Source organism: Engystomops pustulosus, chromosome 7 (assembly GCF_040894005.1).
Source record: "Engystomops pustulosus chromosome 7, aEngPut4.maternal, whole genome shotgun sequence".
In the NCBI taxonomy this organism is placed as follows: Eukaryota; Metazoa; Chordata; class Amphibia; order Anura; family Leptodactylidae; genus Engystomops; species Engystomops pustulosus.
In genome coordinates this window covers 21,842,975-21,865,194 of record NC_092417.1, presented here as the reverse complement: position 1 = coordinate 21,865,194, position 22,220 = coordinate 21,842,975, and the positions used below count along the sequence as shown (strand labels likewise).

Sequence of the window (22,220 nt, the reverse complement as noted above, 5' to 3'; positions counted from 1 at the left end):
TTTGGGGTGAGGACCTACATGCCCTCCAAGGAGGCTGGCATTTCAGGTGCCCCTTTAATTCTGGTAGTTAACCCTTGAGGTTATATGTTTTAAAGTTAAAAGTTGATACTCTACAAGTATATGTTATAATTCTGTAACAATTTAAATAAAAGCTGTGGCCGACTCCCTGATGTCACTCCACATTTTGGTTAAGTTAATTCTGTGTGTATGTGCCTTATTTAAGGGGACAAGAATTTTCGGGGATTACGGGTACGTTTTTATGCATGCAGTCCCTACTACCGGGCTGTGTGTAACCTTCCTGTGGACCGGCTTTCCATGACTCTTCCAGCTTGTGAATCTGCTGTTATCATTGGCCTGTTTCCTGCTGTTCAATGAAGAACTGTGAGTTATTTTGCACAACGTTGCCTCCGTCTGATCACTGGATACGGCTGTTACCACCACGGGCTCCCCATCCATCACCCAGGGACATATACTGTAGACACTCAGGGGCTGCCCAGGGAGAACCAGTACATCAGCCTCTCCCTCCATATTTCTTGCACACACCACCTGCTGGAGAGCTGCCAGGCTGTAGGACAGCCCTCCGGTCCCCATACCAAGCACCGTGACCACAGCGTGCCTAGGCCGCAACCGCCAGCCACTCTGGTATTCCGGGCCCCGGCTGCCTCCAGGCCACAAGAAAAGGCTAGGCCCCTGTGGGGGATGTTGCAGATACATGTGCAGCTCCAAAGACGTTGTATTCAGTGCAAAGTCAGACAGAAACTGGTGCTATGTGCAGGCAGCATGTTATAAAGCAGGAGGAGCTGAGCAGATTGTACATAGTGTCCTATCTGCAGGCAGCATGTTATAGAGCAGGAGGAGCTGAGCAGATTGTACATAGTGTCCTATCTGCAGGCAGCATGTTATAGAGCAGGAGGAGCTGAGCACATTGTACATAGTGTCCTATCTGCAGGCAGCATGTTATAGAGCAGGAGGAGCTGAGCAGATTGTAAATAGTGTCCTATCTGCAGGCAGCATGTTATAGCGCATGAGGAGCTGAGCAGATTGTACATAGTGTCCTATCTGCAGGCAGCATGATATAGAGCAGGAGGAGCTGAGCAGATTGTACATAGTGTCCTATCTGCAGGCAGCATGTTATAGAGCAGGAGGAGCTGAGCAGATTGTACATAGTGTCCTATCTGCAGGCAGCATGTTATAGAGCAGGAGGAGCTGAGCAGATTGTACATAGTGTCCTATCTGCAGGCAGCATGTTATAGAGCAGGAGGAGCTGAGCAGATTGTACATAGTGTCCTATCTGCAGGCAGCATGTTATAGAGCAGGAGGAGCTGAGCAGATTGTACATAGTGTCCTATCTGCAGGCAGCATGTTATAGAGCAGGAGGAGCTGAGCAGATTGTACATAGTGTCCTATCTGCTGGCAGCATGTTATAAAGCAGGAGGAGCTGAGCAGATTGTACATAGTGTCCTATCTGCAGGCAGCATGTTATAGAGCAGGAGGAGCTGAGCAGATTGTACATAGTGTCCTATCTGCAGGCAGCATGTTATAGAGCAGGAGGAGCTGAGCACATTGTACATAGTGTCCTATCTGCAGGCAGCATGTTATAGAGCAGGAGGAGCTGAGCAGATTGTAAATAGTGTCCTATCTGCAGGCAGCATGTTATAGCGCATGAGGAGCTGAGCAGATTGTACATAGTGTCCTATCTGCAGGCAGCATGATATAGAGCAGGAGGAGCTGAGCAGATTGTACATAGTGTCCTATCTGCAGGCAGCATGTTATAGTTTTCTATAGTACTATAGCAAAGCAGGCCTTGGTCCTAATGCTGAGATTCTCATCTTCACAATGACAGCATGCTTATAGGTGCAAGGTACGGGTGACTGAAGAGGGTGCATAAATCTGTGTTTTAAAATGTATATATTGTCTCTCTGTGTTACATGAATCTTATATGTACAAACTATAGAGAGCAGATGATGTGGATATACATGAATGACAATTGAGAACAGTATAGGAAGCCAGCTCCAGCTCATAGTTTATTAGGTGTTATCACGTGACCCCTTGTCTGGAGAGCCCCTTTAAGGACATTAGACTGCATAAGTATAATAAACATTATAATTTATATTATTGGTGTCAGACACAGTTACTATATGTAGACACGACACATAGAGATGTTATTAACCTGAGCTTTATACAATCACATCACTGGGAAACTGGCGAGGTTGGAGATGCCACAGGCGTTCTTCTTTTCACGGGCCATAAGGATGTAGCCTTTCCTGCCCCATTGCTCGCCCCAACTAGGAGACAAAGAACAAGCAGAATAGTGAGTGCAGCTCTGGAGTATAATACAGGAACTCATTCTATGTAAGACGATTATTAGGTACCTGTTTTTGATGATCCAGTGCTTTGTACCCTTTATGTTTCCATAGCCAACGGCCAAGACAGCATGGTTCACGTCCTCAGGGTTACAGTTTTCATCATAGTAGACTCCTGAAATTACAGAGATAGACATAATATAGATAGATATGAGATAGATAGATAGATAGATAGATAGATACAAATTGGAAAGAGTGAGCAGCACTCCAAAAGTAGAATTCAAAAGTTGGTGATCTTTATTGAGGCAAGTAGCAACATTTCGGTGTTGGACACCTTTTTCAAGCCTGTCCAACACCGAAATGTTGCCACTTGCCTCAATAAAGATCACCAACTTTTGAATTCTACTTTTGGAGTGCTGCTCACTCTTTCCAATTTGTATCTGTGTAAGGACCAAGCCAGGACCTTGGCGGGCTCTGCACCCCCCCCCCCTCCTTAGGGGTTCCATAAAGCTGTGCGGACTTGAACTCTACTTTTTGTAGATAGATAGATAGATATGAGATAGATAGATAGATAGATATGAGATAGATAGATAGATAGATATGAGATAGATAGATAGATAGATATGAGATAGATAGATAGATAGATAGATAGATAGATAGATATGAGATAGATAGATAGATAGATAGATAGATATGAGATAGATAGATAGATAGATAGATAGATAGATAGATAGATATGAGATAGATAGATAGATAGATAGATAGATAGATAGATAGATATGAGATAGATAGATAGATAGATAGATATGAGATAGATAGATAGATAGATAGATAGATAGATAGATATGAGATAGATAGATAGATAGATAGATAGATAGATATGAGATAGATAGATAGATAGATAGATAGATAGATAGATAGATATGAGATAGATAGATAGATAGATATGAGATAGATAGATAGATAGATAGATATGAGAGAGATAGATAGATAGATAGATATGAGATAGATAGATAGATAGATATGAGATAGATAGATAGATAGATAGATAGATAGATAGATAGATAGATAGATATGAGATAGATAGATAGATATGAGATAGATAGATAGATAGATATGAGATAGATAGATAGATAGATAGATATGAGATAGATAGATAGATAGATAGATAGATAGATATGAGATAGATAGATAGATAGATAGATAGATAGATAGATAGATAGATAGATATGAGATAGATAGATAGATAGATATGAGATAGATAGATAGATAGATAGATATGAGATAGATAGATAGATAGATATGAGATAGATAGATAGATAGATATGAGATAGATAGATAGATAGATAGATATGAGATAGATAGATAGATAGATAGATAGATAGATATGAGATAGATAGATAGATAGATAGATAGATAGATAGATAGATATGAGATAGATAGATAGATAGATATGAGATAGATAGATAGATAGATAGATAGATATGAGAGAGATAGATAGATAGATAGATATGAGATAGATAGATAGATAGATATGAGATAGATAGATAGATAGATAGATAGATAGATAGATAGATAGATAGATATGAGATAGATAGATAGATATGAGATAGATAGATAGATAGATATGAGATAGATAGATAGATAGATAGATATGAGATAGATAGATAGATAGATAGATAGATAGATAGATAGATAGATATGAGATAGATAGATAGATAGATAGATATGAGATAGATAGATAGATAGATAGATAGATATGAGATAGATAGATAGATAGATAGATAGATAGATAGATAGATATGAGATAGATAGATAGATAGATATGAGATAGATAGATAGATAGATAGATATGAGAGAGATAGATAGATAGATAGATAGATAGATAGATAGATATGAGAGAGATAGATATGAGAGAGATAGATAGATAGATAGATAGATAGATAGATAGATAGATAGATATGAGAGAGATAGATAGGAGATAGATATGAGAGAGATAGATAGGAGATAGATATGAGAGAGATAGATAGGAGATATGAAATAGATGGATATAGATACATAGATATAGATAGATATGAGATAGATAGATATGAGATAGATAGATAGATAGATAGATAGGAGATAGATGGATGGATAGATAGATAGATAGATAGGAGACAGATGGATGGATAGATGGATGGATGGATGGATGGATGGATAGATATGAGATAGATAGATAGATAGATAGATAGGAGACAGATGGATGGATAGATGGATGGATGGATGGATGGATAGATATGAGATAGATATGAGAGAGATAGATAGATAGATAGATAGATAGATAGATAGATATGAGATAGATGTGAGGTAGGTACTGTAGGTAGGTACATATCTTACCTTTGCTGTAGAAGTGAAAAGAAGGAAGACTGGCATCAATACCGACAGACACGGGACCAACCTGGGCCACCGCTCGCTTCAGGGCCTTCTCGTCTCCTTTGGGGATCTCTTTGAAGCCCTTGCAGCCGGCAGCTTTCCCGGATGGGTTGTAGAGGCAGCCTTCATCCTGGATGACATATAAGATCACATAGTAATGTATACACTCCTTTCTTCTCTCACAACTAAATGAGTTAGTCAACAGGACCTGCTAATCCTTACCTGACCAATATATGGATAATAGGCATTGGAGTCTATGCCGTTATTATCCCTCACGTACCCAAACGCATTGGTCATGTATCCCCCCTGGCATCCATAGTTATCCGAATCACAGTCCACCAGGTTCTGAGGGCTGAGGGACACCAGCTTCCCTGTCTTCTTCATCAGTTGTCCTTCAAGTGCTCCCACTGAACTGAAAGCCCAACATGATCCGCAGGAGCCCTGCAGAGACAACATTCAGTGTCCACCATGTGACTCATCACATGACTGGTGGTGGACATGGCTTCCTTGGTGGAAACATTAGAAACTATTTGTTTGATGATGGTGTTACCTGATTCTGTACTGGGGTGACGTAACCCTTCTTCCTGTAGTCAATATACTTTGGGATTTTGGCTTTCCGGTCGGCTTCAAACGTGTTATTAGACTTGTGATTGGTGGGGACCCTCAATCCGGTCATCGTCAGGACAACTTCTTCAACGGTCTAAAGAAATATTGTAGAAGGACATACAACTTCTGAAGAGACATGGGATTTTTACTTGTGTTATAGGACATTTTAAGTTCTAGCTGTCAATATGGGTCCTATAATGGGTTACAATCAGTGTCGGACTGGCCCACCAGAGTACCTGAGGATCCTCCGGTGGGCCCCTGGCTCAACCCAATACTGAACACCAGAGGTCCATCAGAAAATACCACAATTTGGAGACTGATAGAGTTTATTTCCTGCGGGATAATGAAGAGTGGGCCCCCAAATTGATTTTCTCTGGTGGGCCTAAGGAAACCCAGTCCGACACTGGTTACAAAATACCGTCTATACAAACTGGAGTTCTGTGAGGGGGTTGTAACTTGTATCTGGTCAGCGATGTGAAGCTCCAGGTCCACTAGATGTTGCTACATGGGGTCACGTGGACATATGGTGGTCCTCTCGTCCACTAGATGTTGCTACATGGGGTCACGTGGACATATGGTGGTCCTCTCGTCCACTAGATGTTGCTACATGGGGTCACGTGGACATATGGTGGTCCTCTCACCATGTCTCCCAGATGGTTCATGCCGAGTGTATACGAGTGCTTCCCCTCAGAATACTCCTTGTTGTGGTTGTTGATGTACTTCAGATTTTTTTCCCAGATGTGACGTCTCTTAATCTCATCGAGCTGTGGACAGTAACATGAACGTTAATTTGGTGGAAAGCGATTGGTAAGGCATTATGTATCATCGGTATCTGCCACCTCAGTCTGACTGGATAAATTTGTCCCATCTCGGATCGTAGACAAAAAGAAAGATCAGTACACGATTATGGCGGCGGCCATTTTGTCTGTTAACAGCATTTAGCTATATGCTTTACAGCAGCCACATAGACGGGATAGATTCATTGATATCTATGGGAGTGTGTTGTGGGCATGCTCTGTGACCGGGGCAGTGGTCATTCTGCTGGAAGGGATTGGGCGGAGATCTTCACCTATTGTAAACGCTGGATCCTGTGTTATCTACATATTGATGATACATGGATGTCATTGTAATCCATCCTGAGCTGATAATGAGGTGATTGCTGAAAAGTAATCAACTACAGAACAGTAAGTGATAGATTATTATTTTCAGGTTTAATAACTGGATGGAGAACTACAGGATTAGTGTATTTTCTAATTTACATGGTGACCAGTTATTACCTCACTAAACTATTGGCCCCTCAGGTCAGGTATGAAATGTCCTTTCTAGAATTCCATTTTTATGTTAAATCTCACACGTTTTCCTATTAAATGAAAAAAATCCCTTGAAGTCAGGAAAATATGACTCTTCTCATCCCATTTTCACATGAGATGAGTCAAGTTTAGTGGTTGCAAGTATAGTGTCAATTGAGAAGCTCCTATGTCATATTAAAGATGAGAAGCTCTTCTTTCAGAATGCACCAAGCTTACAGTTTTGTGTGCTACAGACCTGGACATACAGGCAGTTAAATAATAGGCAGGAACTGGATCTGTATCTGCCGCTTTGATTTTCAACTGTCTTTAGGTCTGTAACTCAAAAAGCAATAAGCCTGATGAAAAGATGAGATCCTTATCTTTAATATGACACAAAGGGTGTGTTTCTAGGTGCTATAGAACAGAAGATTGGGGCTTTTGAATTGACACTACCCACTGCTAAACTTGACTCTTCTCATCCAATTTTAACATGAGATGAGTCATATTTGCCTGACTTTGGGGGAGATTTTTATTACAGGTAAACTGAGGAGATTTCACATAAAAGAGGGAATTTTAGAAAGGACATGTCTTACACGACCTAAAAACAATCAAACGCATCTGATTCAAACTGTCATCGTTTTAAATTTAGGAAGAGCCCCCCCCATTAAAGGTGCCAGACAGAGGGCTACTTACCTGACCATTGTATTGCTTGCTATGAGTCATCTTCCATAGCTCCCACTCTGAGTCCAGTGTTTCATCCCAGTACAGATTGGTCCTCACCAGAGGCAGCAAAATCGCCACAAGGCTGAACCAGAACATTTCCCTGGAGCTGGAGGAAGAATTATATAGAACTGAGAATCCTAGTGGGCTCAGCCCTGTCCACAGATTCCCCACTAATATGGCAACCGAATTTGTAGTCAGTCACTGCACTCCAGACAGAGCTGTGTACATCTTTACCATCCTCTCTGAGCCAATGGGAGGAGACCTAGCTGCTGTGACTAGGAGACCTAGCTGCTGTGACTCACCACTCCCCCTCCCCTCTCCATAGACTTCTGTGCAATTTGACAAAATTTTAGATTTGACAACAGATGGGGGTGCAGAGGTGTCCATCAACAGTCTGGGGGCAGATATGATCCTTACTTACCTTTTGGACGTCTTGCTAGGTGACTTGCCTTCAGACTGAGAGACTGTTTGTGTCCGTCCTCTTATATAGTCCTGTATAGGGAAGTTTTAGTGGAAAAGATTGATACAAGAGAACATAAGATTTCTGACTCACACTAAGACTCCCATCCCTCCGCATGGAATAGTTATCATAGGATGGGAGTAGGGAGGATGGGGAAGAAGACGACACTGAACCCTGATAATCTACAATTGGGGTAGCAAATCACTATAAACCACTGCAAAAAAAACAAATTGGACCACTTTTGGACAGTCCCTATTTTTCAGAAGGGTCCTTCACAAAAAGTGGAACACAAAATACCCCAATTATTATTCCTTATCTGTATCCTCTATATCCGCTCTAGTATCTGCCAATCGTGCATTACACTATGTCTATTCAAATCAGGGGTCGGCTGAGAGAGGGAGTATTACAGCCTTGCAGCGCTGGGGACCTGGGTACAAATCCCATCCAGGTCAACATCTGCAAAGAGTTTGTATGTTCTCTTTGTGTTTGCGTGGGTTTCCTCCGGGTCCTCTGGTTTCCTCCCACACTCCAAAACATACTGGTAGGTTGATTAGATTGTGAGCCCCATGGGGACAGGGAGTGATTTGGCAGCTCTGTGCAGCGCTGCGTAATCTGTGTGCGCTATATAAATAAAGGAATTATTATTATTATTATTGCCAAGAGATGAGAATCTAGTATAAAGACCCTACGCCTATTATTGACTCCAAATTCCCTAATGTATAGATGTATAAAATGAGCTTTCTAAACCAGACCAAGCCTATAAAGGAAAAGATAATGGGGGTCATTTACTAAGGGCCCGATTCGCGTTTTCCCGACGTGTTACCCGAATATTTCCGATTTGCACCGATTTTCCCTGTATTGCCCCGGGATTTTGGCGCACGCGATCGGATTGTGGCGCATCGGCGCTGGCATGCACGCAACGTAAATGGGGGGGCGTGGTCGAACGAAAACCCGACGGATTCGGAGAAAAACCACCGCATTTAAAAAAAAAAAAGTGTTGCGGAGCTTGCACTTACCTTCACTAGGAATAGGCCGGTGAACTTCAGCTCGTTCCGATGCTCTTCAGGGACGTCGGAGGAACTGCCTTAATGAATCCCAGCCGGACCCGAATCCAGCGCAGAGAACGCGCCGCTGGATCGCGAATGGACCGGGTAAGTAAATCTGCCCCAATGACTCCCTACAGTTTCCACTAGGGGGAGCTCAGTGCGTATCTAGAATCCAATTAGTAACACAATAGGGGAAATGTATCGTTCCCTTACTCTGATGCACAAAACTGATGCAGAAAAAGTTACTAGATTCCAGTTACTGGCAGCCAGAGATTCATCATTTTACTGTCTAAGCTGATGATTTGGTGCTGTGTATCAGGAAAACAGATATAATATTACTCATATAGAGACGGCAGACCCTCCGCGATGACTGCTGCTTACATCTGTTTTCCATTATGGAAAAATCACATGATGATCTGTCAGCTGATGGAGGGGGAGATGAGACAGAGATATTTCCTACCTTATCTAAATATACAGACAGAGCAGAATACTTACGGAAAGAGAATTGCGATGCATTGGTCGCAGTACAGTTGGCATTGTATGCAGGGTCTGGTGGATTCAGACCACCATGGGATGTATGGATATTATAGCCCCTACAAGTCTGGAATCACTTCCTACACATGGTCCTAGAATCAGATTTTGGGTAATGAAGGATGTGCCCCTTCTGCTGCTTTCAATCTGCGGTTTCAGGACCTTTGCAGGACGTTAAAAGGTCCTGAAATGGCTCTTATGTACATGTGTATTGGGAACAGGAACAGATGTACTAAGATTTCTTAGGTGAAGGTCCTTCTCAGTGTAAAATGTGGTGGGTGGTTTGGGTGGCCATGGGCCCCCTAGAAGGCTTGGGCCCCGGGCTACTGCCCAAACCCCCTATAATATAATCCACTACTGTGTATAGATACTACACTATGACACTGTTTGGGGTGCAGTATAATTGGTGGTCGCGGTGGGTCTGAACCCCATGTAGACGGCGGAGGAGGGGAGAAAGTATAAAACACGGCAGGATGGGAGAAGAAATCTGATGTGGTTTCATGAATAATCAAAATTTTTTAAATGCTTCATTAAACCGCCACAACTTACAGGATATAACCGTCCGGGAACGCGGAAAATAATCCTACTGAACCATAACTTGGCCCCAGGCGATAGATTAGATTGTGGAGATGCTGTAATATCATACAACCAACCACTGCAATACCGGTGCTGACCACAGGGAGGCGCTCCAGACTCAATGGGCGGGGACAGTGGCTTACTGTTTAGCACTACAGCCTTGCAGCGCTAGGGACCTGGGTCCAAGTCCCAGGGTCAACATCTGCAAAGAGTTTGTATGTTTTCCCCGTGTTTGCGTGGGTTTCCTCCGGGTCCTCCGGTTTCCTCCCACACTCCAAAACATACTGGTAGGTTGATTAGATTGTGATTCCCTATTGGGGACAGGGACTGATCTGGGAAGCTCTGTGCAGCGCTGCGTAATCTGTGTGCGCTATAAAAAATATAGGAATTATTAATGTGGGAAGAATTCTTTGATTCATCACTGAATGATGACTCCGTCGCAGTATAAAACTGTCGAGTTTTACTTTTAGACCTGCTCTTAGCTGTCCCAAATTGTGCCGCACCTTCCTAAATTTTTGGGTTCATAGACTATTTTCTGTCTGATCACGCCCCCTTTTCCAGAGGCCACACCCCTTACTTCAGATGAGTCTGAAAAGTAAAAAATAAAGGGGTGTTGATAAATGTATTGGTGATCAGTTTTTCGCACAAATTTGGCCAAAGTGGCTTCATGATCCCCCCCCCCCCCAAATACTTCATGTGTATTATTATGTGTAGTATATAATATAACGTCTTCCTAATATAAGGGTTACAATTAAAGACAGAGTCCGTTTTATTGAACATTTCTCGCGGTTTATAACACAAGTAAAGGAACATACGCTTATGTTGAAATAAAATTTTCAGATTTGAACCAAAATTATTCCAAAAGTTATTCCAACCCCATCGAACAGCGTGACCCAAAAAATAACAAGTCACTAAGGCCCAGGCTGCCATAATGTTTATCAGAGGACGCCCTCAAATGAAGATTCAGTGTGAGCTGTTTAACCACTTAGATGCAGCGGTCAATGCTGGCCACGACTTCTGAATGGTCAGAGAGGGACGGAGGTTTCTATGGTAATCCGAGGCCTAAGGATGAGAATCCCTTCAATGGTTCTATTCACAACAAGGACACGAATGTCATAAAATAAAACATAAGAAATTCAGGTTTAGGAAGAGATTTCTTCAGAGAACCGGATAGGAGCCAAAGTTCGCAATCCCGCAGTGGTTATAATGGTTCCTCGCCATTTTTATGTAGCCCCCTTCTCCGAAGGATGTTCCCCAGCTGGAAAGAGAACATTATGGGATTATATGGTGACAGGGTAGCCCCCAACAACCAGGACCCTAAAGCTATAGAGTCCAAAATCTTGGGGCTCAAGTCTTCTTTGTATTCTATGTGACGCTACTACGCCCCCTATGGGCACCTTCTACCCCATGTCTGATCTAGTCCTCCCACACCCCACACACATACTAACTTTACCAACCGCTATTCCTCTCTACTACCACACAGACATGCACACCCAGTCCGGCAATTATATGTGTAAACTGTTGTCATTTCTGGCCCTGAGAAGTTCTCCATAGATGGTCCTTCTCCCCCCACACATTGGGGGTCATTTACTAAGGGCCTGATTCGCGTTTTCCCAACGTGTTACCCGAATATTTCCGATTTGCGCCAATTTTCCCTGTATTGCTCCGGGATTTTGGCGCACGCGATCGGATTGTGGCGCATCGGTGCCGGCATGCACGCAACGGAAATCGGGGGCGTGGCCGTACGAAAACCCGACGGATTCGAAAAAACCGCTGCATTTTTAAAAAAGAAATGTGTCGCGAAAATTGCACTTACCTTCACTCAGCCCGGCTCAGTGTATTCCAGTGCGTTCCGATGCTCTTCAGCGCAGCAGCGCCACCTGGTGGAGGTGTTTGAGGAACTGCCTTAAGAAATCCCCGGCCGGACCCGAATCCACCGCAGAGAACGCACTGCTGGATCGCGAATGGACCGGGTAAGTAAATCTGCCCCATTGTCTGTCGGGGGCTGAATATTTTTAGTTGTTACCTGTTTTTAACAAGCCAGTACTCTACGCCATCTTCAGCGCCATACCCAACGATGAGCACGGCGTGGTTTGCCTGGGAGCTTGAGCACAGGGGGTCATAGTGTACCCCTAGGAATAGAGAGAGGGGCTATAATATACTAATTATACTGCAGTAATGGAGGCCTATTACCCCGGTACTTACCATTCTTATACAAGTAGAAGGACCTGCGGCTGGCATCAATGGCCACAGACACAGGACCCACTTTACCCACCACTTGTTTCAGCTCATTTTCGTCCCCGTGTGCTACTTCTTTGTAGCTGGTTATGCTCGTGGCCTTCTTTGTGGTGCTGAAGTGGCAGGTCCTATCCTGGTAACAGGATAACATTGCACTAGGTTGTATCGTCCTGAGCCACCAAGGTGGTCCTATGTTACCCATCCCCCACATCACTGGATTACCTGTCCTTCATAGGGGTAGGCGCTATCGGGCTCTATGCCATTGTCCATCATGTATCTGTAGGCTGCCACCAGGAAGCCGCCTTCACATCCATTGTTCCCGTAGGATCCTGAGCAGTCCACCAGGTTCTGGGCACTCAAAGAGACCAACTTACCTTTCCTGATCTTCAGCTGGCACTCCAGGGCCCCCGCACTGCTGAAAGCCCAACTAGAACTGCACATACCCTGGAGGTAATCAATATAAGACGTGTAAATAGGTCACATATCTACATATATCTAGTATCTGTGTACCCAAAGCATTAGAGCATCATGTATCTGGGAACCCCAGTGATGGAGCATCGTGTATCTGGGAACCCAAGTGATGGAGCATCATGTATCTGGGACCACTAGTGATGGAGCATGGTGTATCTGGGAACCCTAGTGATGGAGCATGATGTATCTGGGAACCCTAGTGATGGAGCATTGTGTATCTGGGAACCCTAGTGATGGAGCATTGTGTATCTGGGAACCCTAGTGATGGAGCATTGTGTATCTGGGACCACTAGTGATGGAGCATGATGTATCTGGGAACCCTAGTGATGGAGCATGGTGTATCTGGGACCACTAGTGATGGGGCATTGTGTATCTGGGACCACTAGTGATGGAGCATTGTGTATCTGGGAACCCTAGTGATGGAGCATTGTGTATCTGGGAACCCCAGTGATGGAGCATTGTGTATCTGGGAACCCCAGTGATGGAGCATTGTGTATCTGGGAACCCTAGTGATGGAGCACTGTGTATCTGGGAACCCCAGTGATGGAGCATTGTGTATCTGGGAACCCAAATGATGGAGCATTATGTATCTGGGAACCCCAGTGATGGAGCATTGTGTATCTGGGAACCCCAGTGATGGAGCATTGTGTATCTGGGACCACTAGTGATGGAGCATTGTGTATCTGGGAACCCTAGTGATGGAGCATTGTGTATCTGGGAACCCCAGTGATGGAGCATTGTGTATCTGGGAACCCCAGTGATGGAGCATTGTGTATCTGGGACCACTAGTGATGGAGCATTGTGTATCTGGGAACCCTAGTGATGGAGCATTGTGTATCTGGGACCACTAGTGATGGAGCATGATGTATCTGGGACCACTAGTGATGGAGCATTGTGTATCTGGGACCACTAGTGATGGAGCATTGTGTATCTGGGAACCCCAGTGATGGAGCATTGTGTATCTGGGAACCCCAGTGATGGAGCATTGTGTATCTGGGAACCCTAGTGATGGAGCACTGTGTATCTGGGAACCCCAGTGATGGAGCATTGTGTATCTGGGAACCCAAATGATGGAGCATTATGTATCTGGGAACCCTAGTGATGGAGCATTGTGTATCTGGGAACCCTAGTGATGGAGCATTGTGTATCTGGGAACCCTAGTGATGGAGCATTGTGTATCTGGGAACCCCAGTGATGGAGCATTGTGTATCTGGGAACCCTAGTGATGGAGCATTGTGTATCTGGGAACCCTAGTGATGGAGCATTGTGTATCTGGGAACCCTAGTGATGGAGCATGGTGTATCTGGGAACCCTAGTGATAGAGCATGGTGTATCTGGGAACCCTAGTGATGGAGCATTGTGTATCTGGGAACCCAAATGATGGAGCATTATGTATCTGGGAACCCCAGTGATGGAGCATTGTGTATCTGGGAACCCCAGTGATGGAGCATTGTGTATCTGGGACCACTAGTGATGGAGCATTGTGTATCTGGGAACCCTAGTGATGGAGCATTGTGTATCTGGGAACCCCAGTGATGGAGCATTGTGTATCTGGGAACCCTAGTGATGGAGCATTGTGTATCTGGGAACCCTAGTGATGGAGCATTGTGTATCTGGGAACCCAAAGCATTAGAGCATCATGTATCTGGGAACCCCAGTGATGGAGCATTGTGTATCTGGGAACCCCAGTGATGGAGCATTGTGTATCTGGGAACCCAAATGATGGAGCATCATGTATCTGGGAACCCCAGTGATGGAGCATTGTGTATCTGGGAACCCTAGTGATGGAGCATGGTGTATCTGGGACCACTAGTGATGGAGCATGATGTATCTGGGAACCCTAGTGATGGAGCATTGTGTATCTGGGAACCCAAGTGATGGAGCATCATGTATCTGGGAACCCTAGTGATGGAGCACTGTGTATCTGGGAACCCTAGTGATGGAGCATTGTGTATCTGGGAACCCTAGTGATGGAGCATCATGTATCTGGGAACCCTAGTGATGGAGCACTGTGTATCTGGGACCACTAGTGATGGAGCATTGTGTATCTGGGAACCCAAGTGATGGAGCATCATGTATCTGGGAACCTCAGTGATGGAGCATGGTGTATCTGGGAACCCCAGTGATGGAGCATTGTGTATCTGGGAACCCTAGTGATGGAGCATGGTGTATCTGGGAACCCAAGTGATGGAGCATGGTGTATCTGGGAACCCTAGTGATGGAGCACTGGGTATCTGGGAACCCCAGTGATGGAGCATGGTGTATCTGGGAACCCAAGTGATGGAGCATCATGTATCTGGGAACCCAAGTGATGGAGCATCATGTATCTGGGAACCTCAGTGATGGAGCATGGTGTATCTGGGAACCCCAGTGATGGAGCATTGTGTATCTGGGAACCCTAGTGATGGAGCATGGTGTATCTGGGAACCCTAGTGATGGAGCATGGTGTATCTGGGAACCCTAGTGATGGAGCATTGTGTATCTGGGAACCCCAGTGATGGAGCATTGTGTATCTGGGAACCCTAGAGATGGAGCATTGTGTATCTGGGAACCCCAGTGATAGAGCATGGTGTATCTGGGAACCCTAGTGATGGAGCATTGTGTATCTGGGAACCCAAGTGATGGAGCATTGTGTATCTGGGAACCCCAGTGATGGAGCATCATGTATCTGGGAACCCTAGTGATGGAGCATGGTGTATCTGGGAACCCAAGTGATGGAGCATTGTGTATCTGGGACCACTAGTGATGGAGCATGATGTATCTGGGAACCCCAGTGATTTAGCATCATGTATCTGGGAACCCAAGTGATGGAGCATTGTGTATCTGGGACCACTAGTGATGGAGCATTGTGTATCTGGGAACCCTAGTGATGGAGCATGGTGTATCTGGGACCACTAGTGATGGAGCATTGTGTATCTGGGAACCCTAGTGATGGAGCATGGTGTATCTGGGAACCCTAGTGATGGAGCATGGTGTATCTGGGAACCCTAGTGATGGAGCATTGTGTATCTGGGAACCCTAGTGATGTAGCATTGTGTATCTGAAAACCCCAGTGATGTAGCATTGTGTATCTGGGAACACAGATTCCAATACATTGGGGCTCATTTACTAAGGGTCCGCGGACCCCACTATCATCGGAAGGGATTTTTGTTGCACACGATTGGATTTTGGCGCATCGGCGCCGGCTTTCGCGCGGGGGACGGGCCGTCGGACGATCCAACGGATTCAGACAACGCATGGGATTTAACATTCAAAATGGTTTGCAAGCCATGCACTTACATGCACCGGGAAGAAGAAGGTGAACTCCGGCGGACCTCAGCGGGGAAGCGACACATGCAGGAAATTGGACGCACGATCCTAGTGAATAGCGGCAGCTCCGAATCCTCGTTGGACAACGCACCTCAGGGATCGCGATGGAACGGGTAAGTAAATGTGCCTCATTGTGTTTCTTGTAATGTAAGTGATGGAGCATCGTGTATCCGGGAACCCAGATGCCAATACATTGTGTGTCTGGGAACCCGGGTGTTGTTGCATCATGTATCTGGGATCCTAGTGTCAGTGCATTATGTATCCGGGATACGGATGATCTACAACATAGTAATCATAATATAACCTGTATACGGTATATACCTGATCTTTCACATCAGTCACACAATTCTGTTTCCTCCAGTCCATGGACTCAGGGACCTTAGACTTCAAAACAATCTCTGGCAGGTCTGTGTCATTAGACACGGGGAGATCTAAACTTCCGAACCCAGTCATTGTCACCAACACCTCCTCACCGGTCTGCAAAAAAAATTAAGAAATCCCTGATGGATGAGAACAGGATTACGGCCCATCTCTCGATGCCTCAACATTGTCAAAGTACCCAAAAATCATTGTGGAGGTCATAGAGTCTCCACCACTAGTGCTCTGCTGCTCACCAAGGTCTACTAGTTGTTTGCCATCATCATTTCATGGCTCTGTTTATGAAGGTCCTGGTCTAGGATCACCAATAGCGTGGGATAATGTTTCATTGTATCTGTAATATCCTTACCATATCTCCAAGATGGTTCATCCCCACCTCATAGGAATGAAGACCTAAAGAATATTCCAGGTTGTGGACCATGATAAACTTCAGGTTGTCTTCCCAGATACTACGTCTCCTAAACTCATCTTCCTATAACGTTCAAGAAAAGTCAGTAACGAAGAGAGAAATATGGTCGTCAAGACTAAAAAGATGCAAGACCTACCTTGTTGTAAGTCTTCTCATGTGTCTTAGCCCACAGCTGCCAATGACTGTCCAGACTGGGGTCGGGTCTACAGTCCACAAGCATCATGATGGCCATCAGGCCGATGAGGTGGACCACAAAGAAGTACATGGTTTTCTATATTAAAAAATGCACAAACTCACATGTACATGGATCACGCACATAGACACATACACAAAACCAAAATGACCACTTACAGGACAACAGAAAGGGGGACACTTGCCAAAATCAAAGCCAGAGACATGCAGTAGTATAAGAAGATCTTCTATCTCACCTACCTGATGAAAGTAAGTGGCAGCTGGGAGAAGTCGCCACTTTTCAGGCTTTTTATAAGAGTTGGAAAAGGTGGAGATAAGATTTGGAAAAACCCTCAACCTTATTTGACACGAAACTCAAAAAATTTTTTTTAAAGCTTCATGTTTTTTGTGCCAAAATCTTGATGCTTATTGTAGACACTTCAGATAGTTCAGATATGGCGGGCAGATACTGAAGGACATGGTGGCGGGAGGGTGTGCTCAGATCCTACTTTGTTTTTACTTATGTTATTGTTACATTTGTGTAAGTGTCATCTTCGGCGTGTGCCTAGGAGATGCCAATGTTGTCTCTATTTCATTGTACTTGGTGTGAACATGGGCCTAGGTTGCTGTTTGGAGATGATTGCACCAGCCCCTTCTCCTCCTGCAGTCTGCTCTTGTCCAGAACCAGTTATGACTCATCCAATTATTCCTGGAGCAGGGGGGGAGGGGGGGTTGTATTCCCAGGAGTATTCGGATCACGTTCAGCTCAGTGCTGGTTATAGTTTATCTTAGCTCTATACCTTTAGAGTGACTGTTTTCGGCATTCCTGGTATTTTGATTTCTACTCCTGTTCAGACTACTCTTCTGCTTCTGTGATTTTGTACTGCGTTGCTATCTTTGTTGTGACCAGACTTTCCTGTTTGTGTTGTTTGTCTTGTTATGTGTTTTGGTGTATGGAGGGAACACCTTCTAGTTGTCCCGTAATATTGAGGGTACAGTGAGGCAGGTAGGTAGGGCCTTTTGGGGGACTTCAGTTTAGGGCTCACTGTCCTGTCTGTGGTTACTGAACCAGGTCCCCTCATTCCAGTTATCTTATAAGTTGAGATCAATCAGGGTAGATTGTGGGAATGGGCCTGCATTTTGTCATAGCACTGGGTCCTGGGGCGGATCCCGGGTGGATACTTGACTCACACAGATTGGACATTAGGGTTTATGATCGTGTTTGATCACAGCAGCACAGTCCTGTGTACCAATGTCCTGTCTTCATCCTCCTTTCAGAGAGTCTCCAATGATTTATCACTACACCACCAGAGGACCAGATATATATAAAAAAAATAAATGTACCGTCCATTGTGGCTGTGCATGCAGCGTATGTCACCGGAGGTTAGTGCTCTCGTCCTGTTACTCTACCAATATACACTACACGGGCAAAATAATTGGTTCAGGTACACAGTGCATGACTATCACCAACACTTTGTTGATCTACAGGGACACTGTCACCATCCAAACCACTAGCCCCTCGGGTAGGGTATGAAATATTCTTTCTATAACCGCATTTATGTTAAATCTTGGCCTTTACCCTTGGAATTCATATTCAAATAAGCTAAAAAAAAAAAAAAAAAGAGGAATTTTTTTTCCGGAGAGGAGTCACACTGAGTGGCAATATTGGGCTCTACAACACCCTGGTTTTGGTAACATATCAACGTTAAGAATCCCATCTTTAAAATGTCATCAGGACTCTGGTTCTGTGTTTTCAGGGCATTAAAATTATTATCGGAAATTGGGTCTTTACATGCTGCGCATTTTCCCTATTACACCTTTTTACTGTGTGTATCATTGTTTCTATAACTCACAGAACCACATGGTGCAATGTATAAAACCTGACTCAATTGTATTAGTTTCTATGTGATTCTCAAAGCAACATCTTAGCTGCTATAGGGCCCAAGATAGGGGCGACTAGTGTGACTCTCCAGATTTTAAAAGTTACTCACCCAAGACAAAAAAAATCACTCATCTCAGGTCAAAATCACATGACTTTGGAGGGGATTTTTTTTTTTTTTTTTATAGGTGAACAAGCAAAATTTCACATAAAAGAGAGAAAAGACATTTCATACCCTGTGTAATGCGCTGGTACCTGATCCTTGCTAGGTCTAATCCTGGTGGTCTAGAAGAGGTGGGCAGTAATAAAAATCTTTATCCGCTCCATATGATTCATCTCTGTATGTAGAATTTTTTTTAAATATAATAATTCTTTATTTATATAGCGCACACAGATACCGCAGCGCTGCACAAAGCATGACAAATTTTTAATTCTGTGTAGAGGTAACGTGAGGCCGGAGGAACACTACAGGACGAGTACAAGTCTACACGCTGCGCACTCCAAGCCTCTTACATTCTTCATACAAGAGGCTCTTATACTGAAGTGTGATGGATCGGAGCTATAAGTAGTCAGATAACATGTAGTGGACTGAAGATCCACCTCCGCAGTATTACACTCATGTCACTCACTTACATCACAGCCAGTCTAAGGGTCCTTGTAAAACACTTCATCTTCCAACATTGAGTACAATCAGGCCACCTATCCAGGCGTATGGAGCCCTGGTGGTCGTACATGCTTAGCCAGGGATTCTGGGTAAGGAATATGCTAATGATATTTAAAAAGAAAATATGCAAATAAGTTTCCAGCTCCGGAGAAGGAAAACTATGGCCTTTCTGACTTTCAATAAGACTGGCGTCGTGGTGTGGGATAACATCTTCTCCATGTGAATAGACACATAACTGTAGACATGTTATTACATCTCATCAGCATTTACCAGACAGGCCTTGGAGTTTTCAACATGATGGTTTAAAGTTTTTACTTTTGTTTTCCCTTTAAAGTATATCTAACACCAGGATGAAGGATTGTACACCAAGCACACTGACATACAGGTCTGCGCCCCCTCTGGCAGGATTTGCTCTTCTTTTCGCTTCTTATGTCCTGGTTTTAAAGAAAAAATGGCTCTAAAAATTGTAAAAATGAGCCCCAAGGCTCATTTGCATAATTTGGAAAAGCCTTTTTTTGTAAAAAACCAGGGAAGAAGTTAAACAAGACGCTGCCAGAGGGGGCGCACACCTGTATGTCAGTGTGCTTGGTGTACAATCCTTCTTCCTGGTGGTAGATGTCTTTTAACCTATGTGAACGGACCCCTAGATCACAACTTACCAAATTGAGGTTAAGGAGGTTTCCTTTAAAGTTTTTTTTTTTTTTTTTTGTTCTGCTCCATAGATTGGTGTTTAGTACAAAATAAATTGTATATTTAAGCAAACGCCATTGAGACGCATAGTTACCATTAAACAGATTGTATATCCTGTAGAAACTTTTGTCAGTGCAGTTTTCTCATGTGTCCGGGAAGCTTCTTCCTTGCTCTCCTGATCCTTCGCCTTTGTACTGACTGGATACAAGATCCAATGGACGACGCCTCCTCATCACCTTCTGATCTCTAACACTGGGAGAGAGGAGCCCCGAGCAGGGTGCCGCTAGGTCTACACAGGCAGCAGCACAGCCTTCTATGTGCAGAAGTTACACAGACTATACGGCGGCAAAGACATTTTAGAGAGCGACATTTGGAGCACGCGCCTTTTTTATGGCGCTTGCGCCGTCTTTTCTCCTTTCCGACCTATTTATTAGCGGTCGACCCCAGAAAAAAAAATAATAATAATGTGATTTTCCCACATCCTCCGACTCCTCTCCGAAAAGGCCTGTGCATACTCTGACACCATTAATATCTGTCCTTGCTTCATTTTTTTGGGCACTGAAAAGTGGTATTGAGCAGAACAAAAGAAAAATGGTCGAGCAGAATAGAAACTGGTGCAGACATTAAATATGTATCTCATTACCGACTACGAGGAGGTGAGGACACACTAAATAAATGTGCCCCAGGAAGATGCATTTAGGAGGCAAATTATCAACCAAGATATCATGGATCTTGGCCGCCCACGGGAACAGACTTTTCAGCAAACTTTGCATAAGAGACAGAACCTGGGGAAGGGAAAACTGCTAAACAGAATACAGATCATGTCATGGCCAGATGCAGATATATATATACATGCACAGAACCAGAGATCTGTGTCCTGCTTGCTTCATAGTTGCTGTGGCCTCTGCTCAAATATATATGTAAAAGGGATTGTACCAATTTATATCTGACCTACAGTACAGGTCATGGGTGGTGAACCTATGGTACGTGTGCCAGCGCTAGCACTGAGAGACCTCTGTATGGGCATGTGAGCCATTTACCAGACATGGCATCTTCCCGCAGTGCCGCGCGGTTCTAAAATGACCCGTCCTGGGCTGTTAGAATAATGAGAAGGTGTGGACATGGACCGTTTGCTCCAGCCCCCACAATCCTTCCTTGGCAGAGGTCCGAGGATTTTATAACAAGCTGTGGCAGAGCATCAAGCTAAAGGACGTCTACCACCAGGATGAAGGACAGTAAACCCAGCACACTGACATACTGGTGTGCGCCCCCCTCTGGCAGGATCCACTCTTATTTTTAAGCTCTTTATGCCTTTAACAATTATGCAAATGAGGCCCAGGGGCTTTGGGCTCAATTAACATCTACAGAGTCTGGTGTTCCACCCCCCCCCCAGCTCATTTGCATAATTTTAATATTTTTTTGAACTTGGTGGCAGATTCCTCTTAAGTTACTTCCATGTAGACAGTTTGGAAAAAGTTAGTTGCATCTGGAAAAGGTTTTCCTGCACTTGTATAGATAATAATCTGATCTGCTGGGATCCACAATCACGAGAATGTGTCCTGCTGCTCCAGTCAGTGTCTTAGGACCTGCTGCTCCATCCATCAGAGAGAACAGGACTCCGCTGTATGTAGTGACAGAGGTCCCAGCAATCAGACACCCGTGTCTATAACAGTAATCTTACTGCCCCAGTTAATAGAGCAGGATAAGTTTCATCTTCATGTGATATCAATGTGATGCTCCACTGTCAAGAAATAGCTATATGGTATGTTACACTTATATGGGTTATAAGATGTAGAGGTTATGATTATTAGTATAATTACACAGACACACTCACTGTATATTGTAATGTTAAAGGAATCCTACCATTTGATTTGATGCATTATGAAGCAAACATACCTTGAAAATGTTGTAGCTACACTGATGCAGAAACATATCTTGTTTAATCCCTGAACCGAATGGTTTTGCTGCAAAAACAATTCTAAAATTATGATAATGAGGCTCTGTCGCTCCTTTGCCTGGCTTGGCACGTTTCCTCTCACATTGAGTATGCACTGCACCAGAGATT

At 44.0% G+C, this 22,220-nt stretch overlaps 2 protein-coding genes across 5 annotated transcripts; both read right to left on the bottom strand.

Annotated features, from left to right (window-relative positions):
* Nucleotides 1–1,999: 1,999 nt before the first annotated feature.
* Nucleotides 2,000–7,433, bottom strand: CTSK (cathepsin K). The gene is made up of 7 exons (XM_072115083.1): nt 7,304–7,433; nt 5,963–6,085; nt 5,266–5,415; nt 4,938–5,156; nt 4,680–4,845; nt 2,373–2,478; nt 2,000–2,285 (listed from the first exon to the last, which is right to left on the bottom strand). The coding sequence occupies exons 1-7, from the start codon at nt 7,427–7,429 to the stop codon at nt 2,186–2,188; spliced, it is 990 nt and encodes a 329-aa protein (XP_071971184.1). The 5' UTR covers nt 7,430–7,433; the 3' UTR covers nt 2,000–2,185.
* Nucleotides 7,434–7,800: 367 nt separating this feature from the next.
* LOC140069406 (cathepsin S-like) lies at nt 7,801–17,274 on the bottom strand. Of its 4 annotated transcripts, XM_072115081.1 has the most exons (9): nt 17,184–17,274; nt 16,888–17,022; nt 16,692–16,814; nt 16,286–16,441; nt 12,407–12,628; nt 12,152–12,317; nt 11,973–12,078; nt 11,763–11,899; nt 10,714–11,204 (listed from the first exon to the last, which is right to left on the bottom strand). In XM_072115081.1, exons 2-8 carry the CDS (start codon nt 17,014–17,016, stop codon nt 11,809–11,811), a joined length of 993 nt encoding a protein of 330 aa, XP_071971182.1. In that variant the 5' UTR covers nt 17,017–17,022; nt 17,184–17,274; the 3' UTR covers nt 10,714–11,204; nt 11,763–11,808. The 4 variants fall into 4 exon arrangements, with proteins under 4 accessions (XP_071971183.1, XP_071971182.1, XP_071971180.1 ...); XM_072115082.1 differs by lacking the exons at nt 10,714–11,204; nt 11,763–11,899 and adding an exon at nt 7,801–7,825; XM_072115079.1 differs by lacking the exon at nt 11,763–11,899.
* Between the last annotated feature and the right edge of the window lie 4,946 nt (nt 17,275–22,220).

What these genes read in the sequence shown, in the direction of transcription:
- CTSK (XM_072115083.1), bottom strand. Translation starts at nt 7,429, where the DNA reads ATGTTCTGGTTCAGCCTTGTGGCGATTTTGCTGCCTCTGGTGAGGACC. An exon ending in TGAACCATCTGGGAGACATG is followed by an intron (nt 5,416 to 5,962) that starts GTGAGAGGACCA and finishes ATATTTCTTTAG; the next exon opens with ACCGTTGAAGAAGTTGTCCT. An exon ending in ATTATCCATATATTGGTCAG is followed by an intron (nt 4,846 to 4,937) that starts GTAAGGATTAGC and finishes TATGTCATCCAG; the next exon opens with GATGAAGGCTGCCTCTACAA.
- LOC140069406 (XM_072115079.1), bottom strand. Translation starts at nt 17,016, where the DNA reads ATGTACTTCTTTGTGGTCCACCTCATCGGCCTGATGGCCATCATGATG. An exon ending in ATGAGAAGACTTACAACAAG is followed by an intron (nt 16,815 to 16,887) that starts GTAGGTCTTGCA and finishes TGAACGTTATAG; the next exon opens with GAAGATGAGTTTAGGAGACG. An exon ending in TGACTGATGTGAAAGATCAG is followed by an intron (nt 12,629 to 16,285) that starts GTATATACCGTA and finishes GATTACCTCCAG; the next exon opens with GGTATGTGCAGTTCTAGTTG.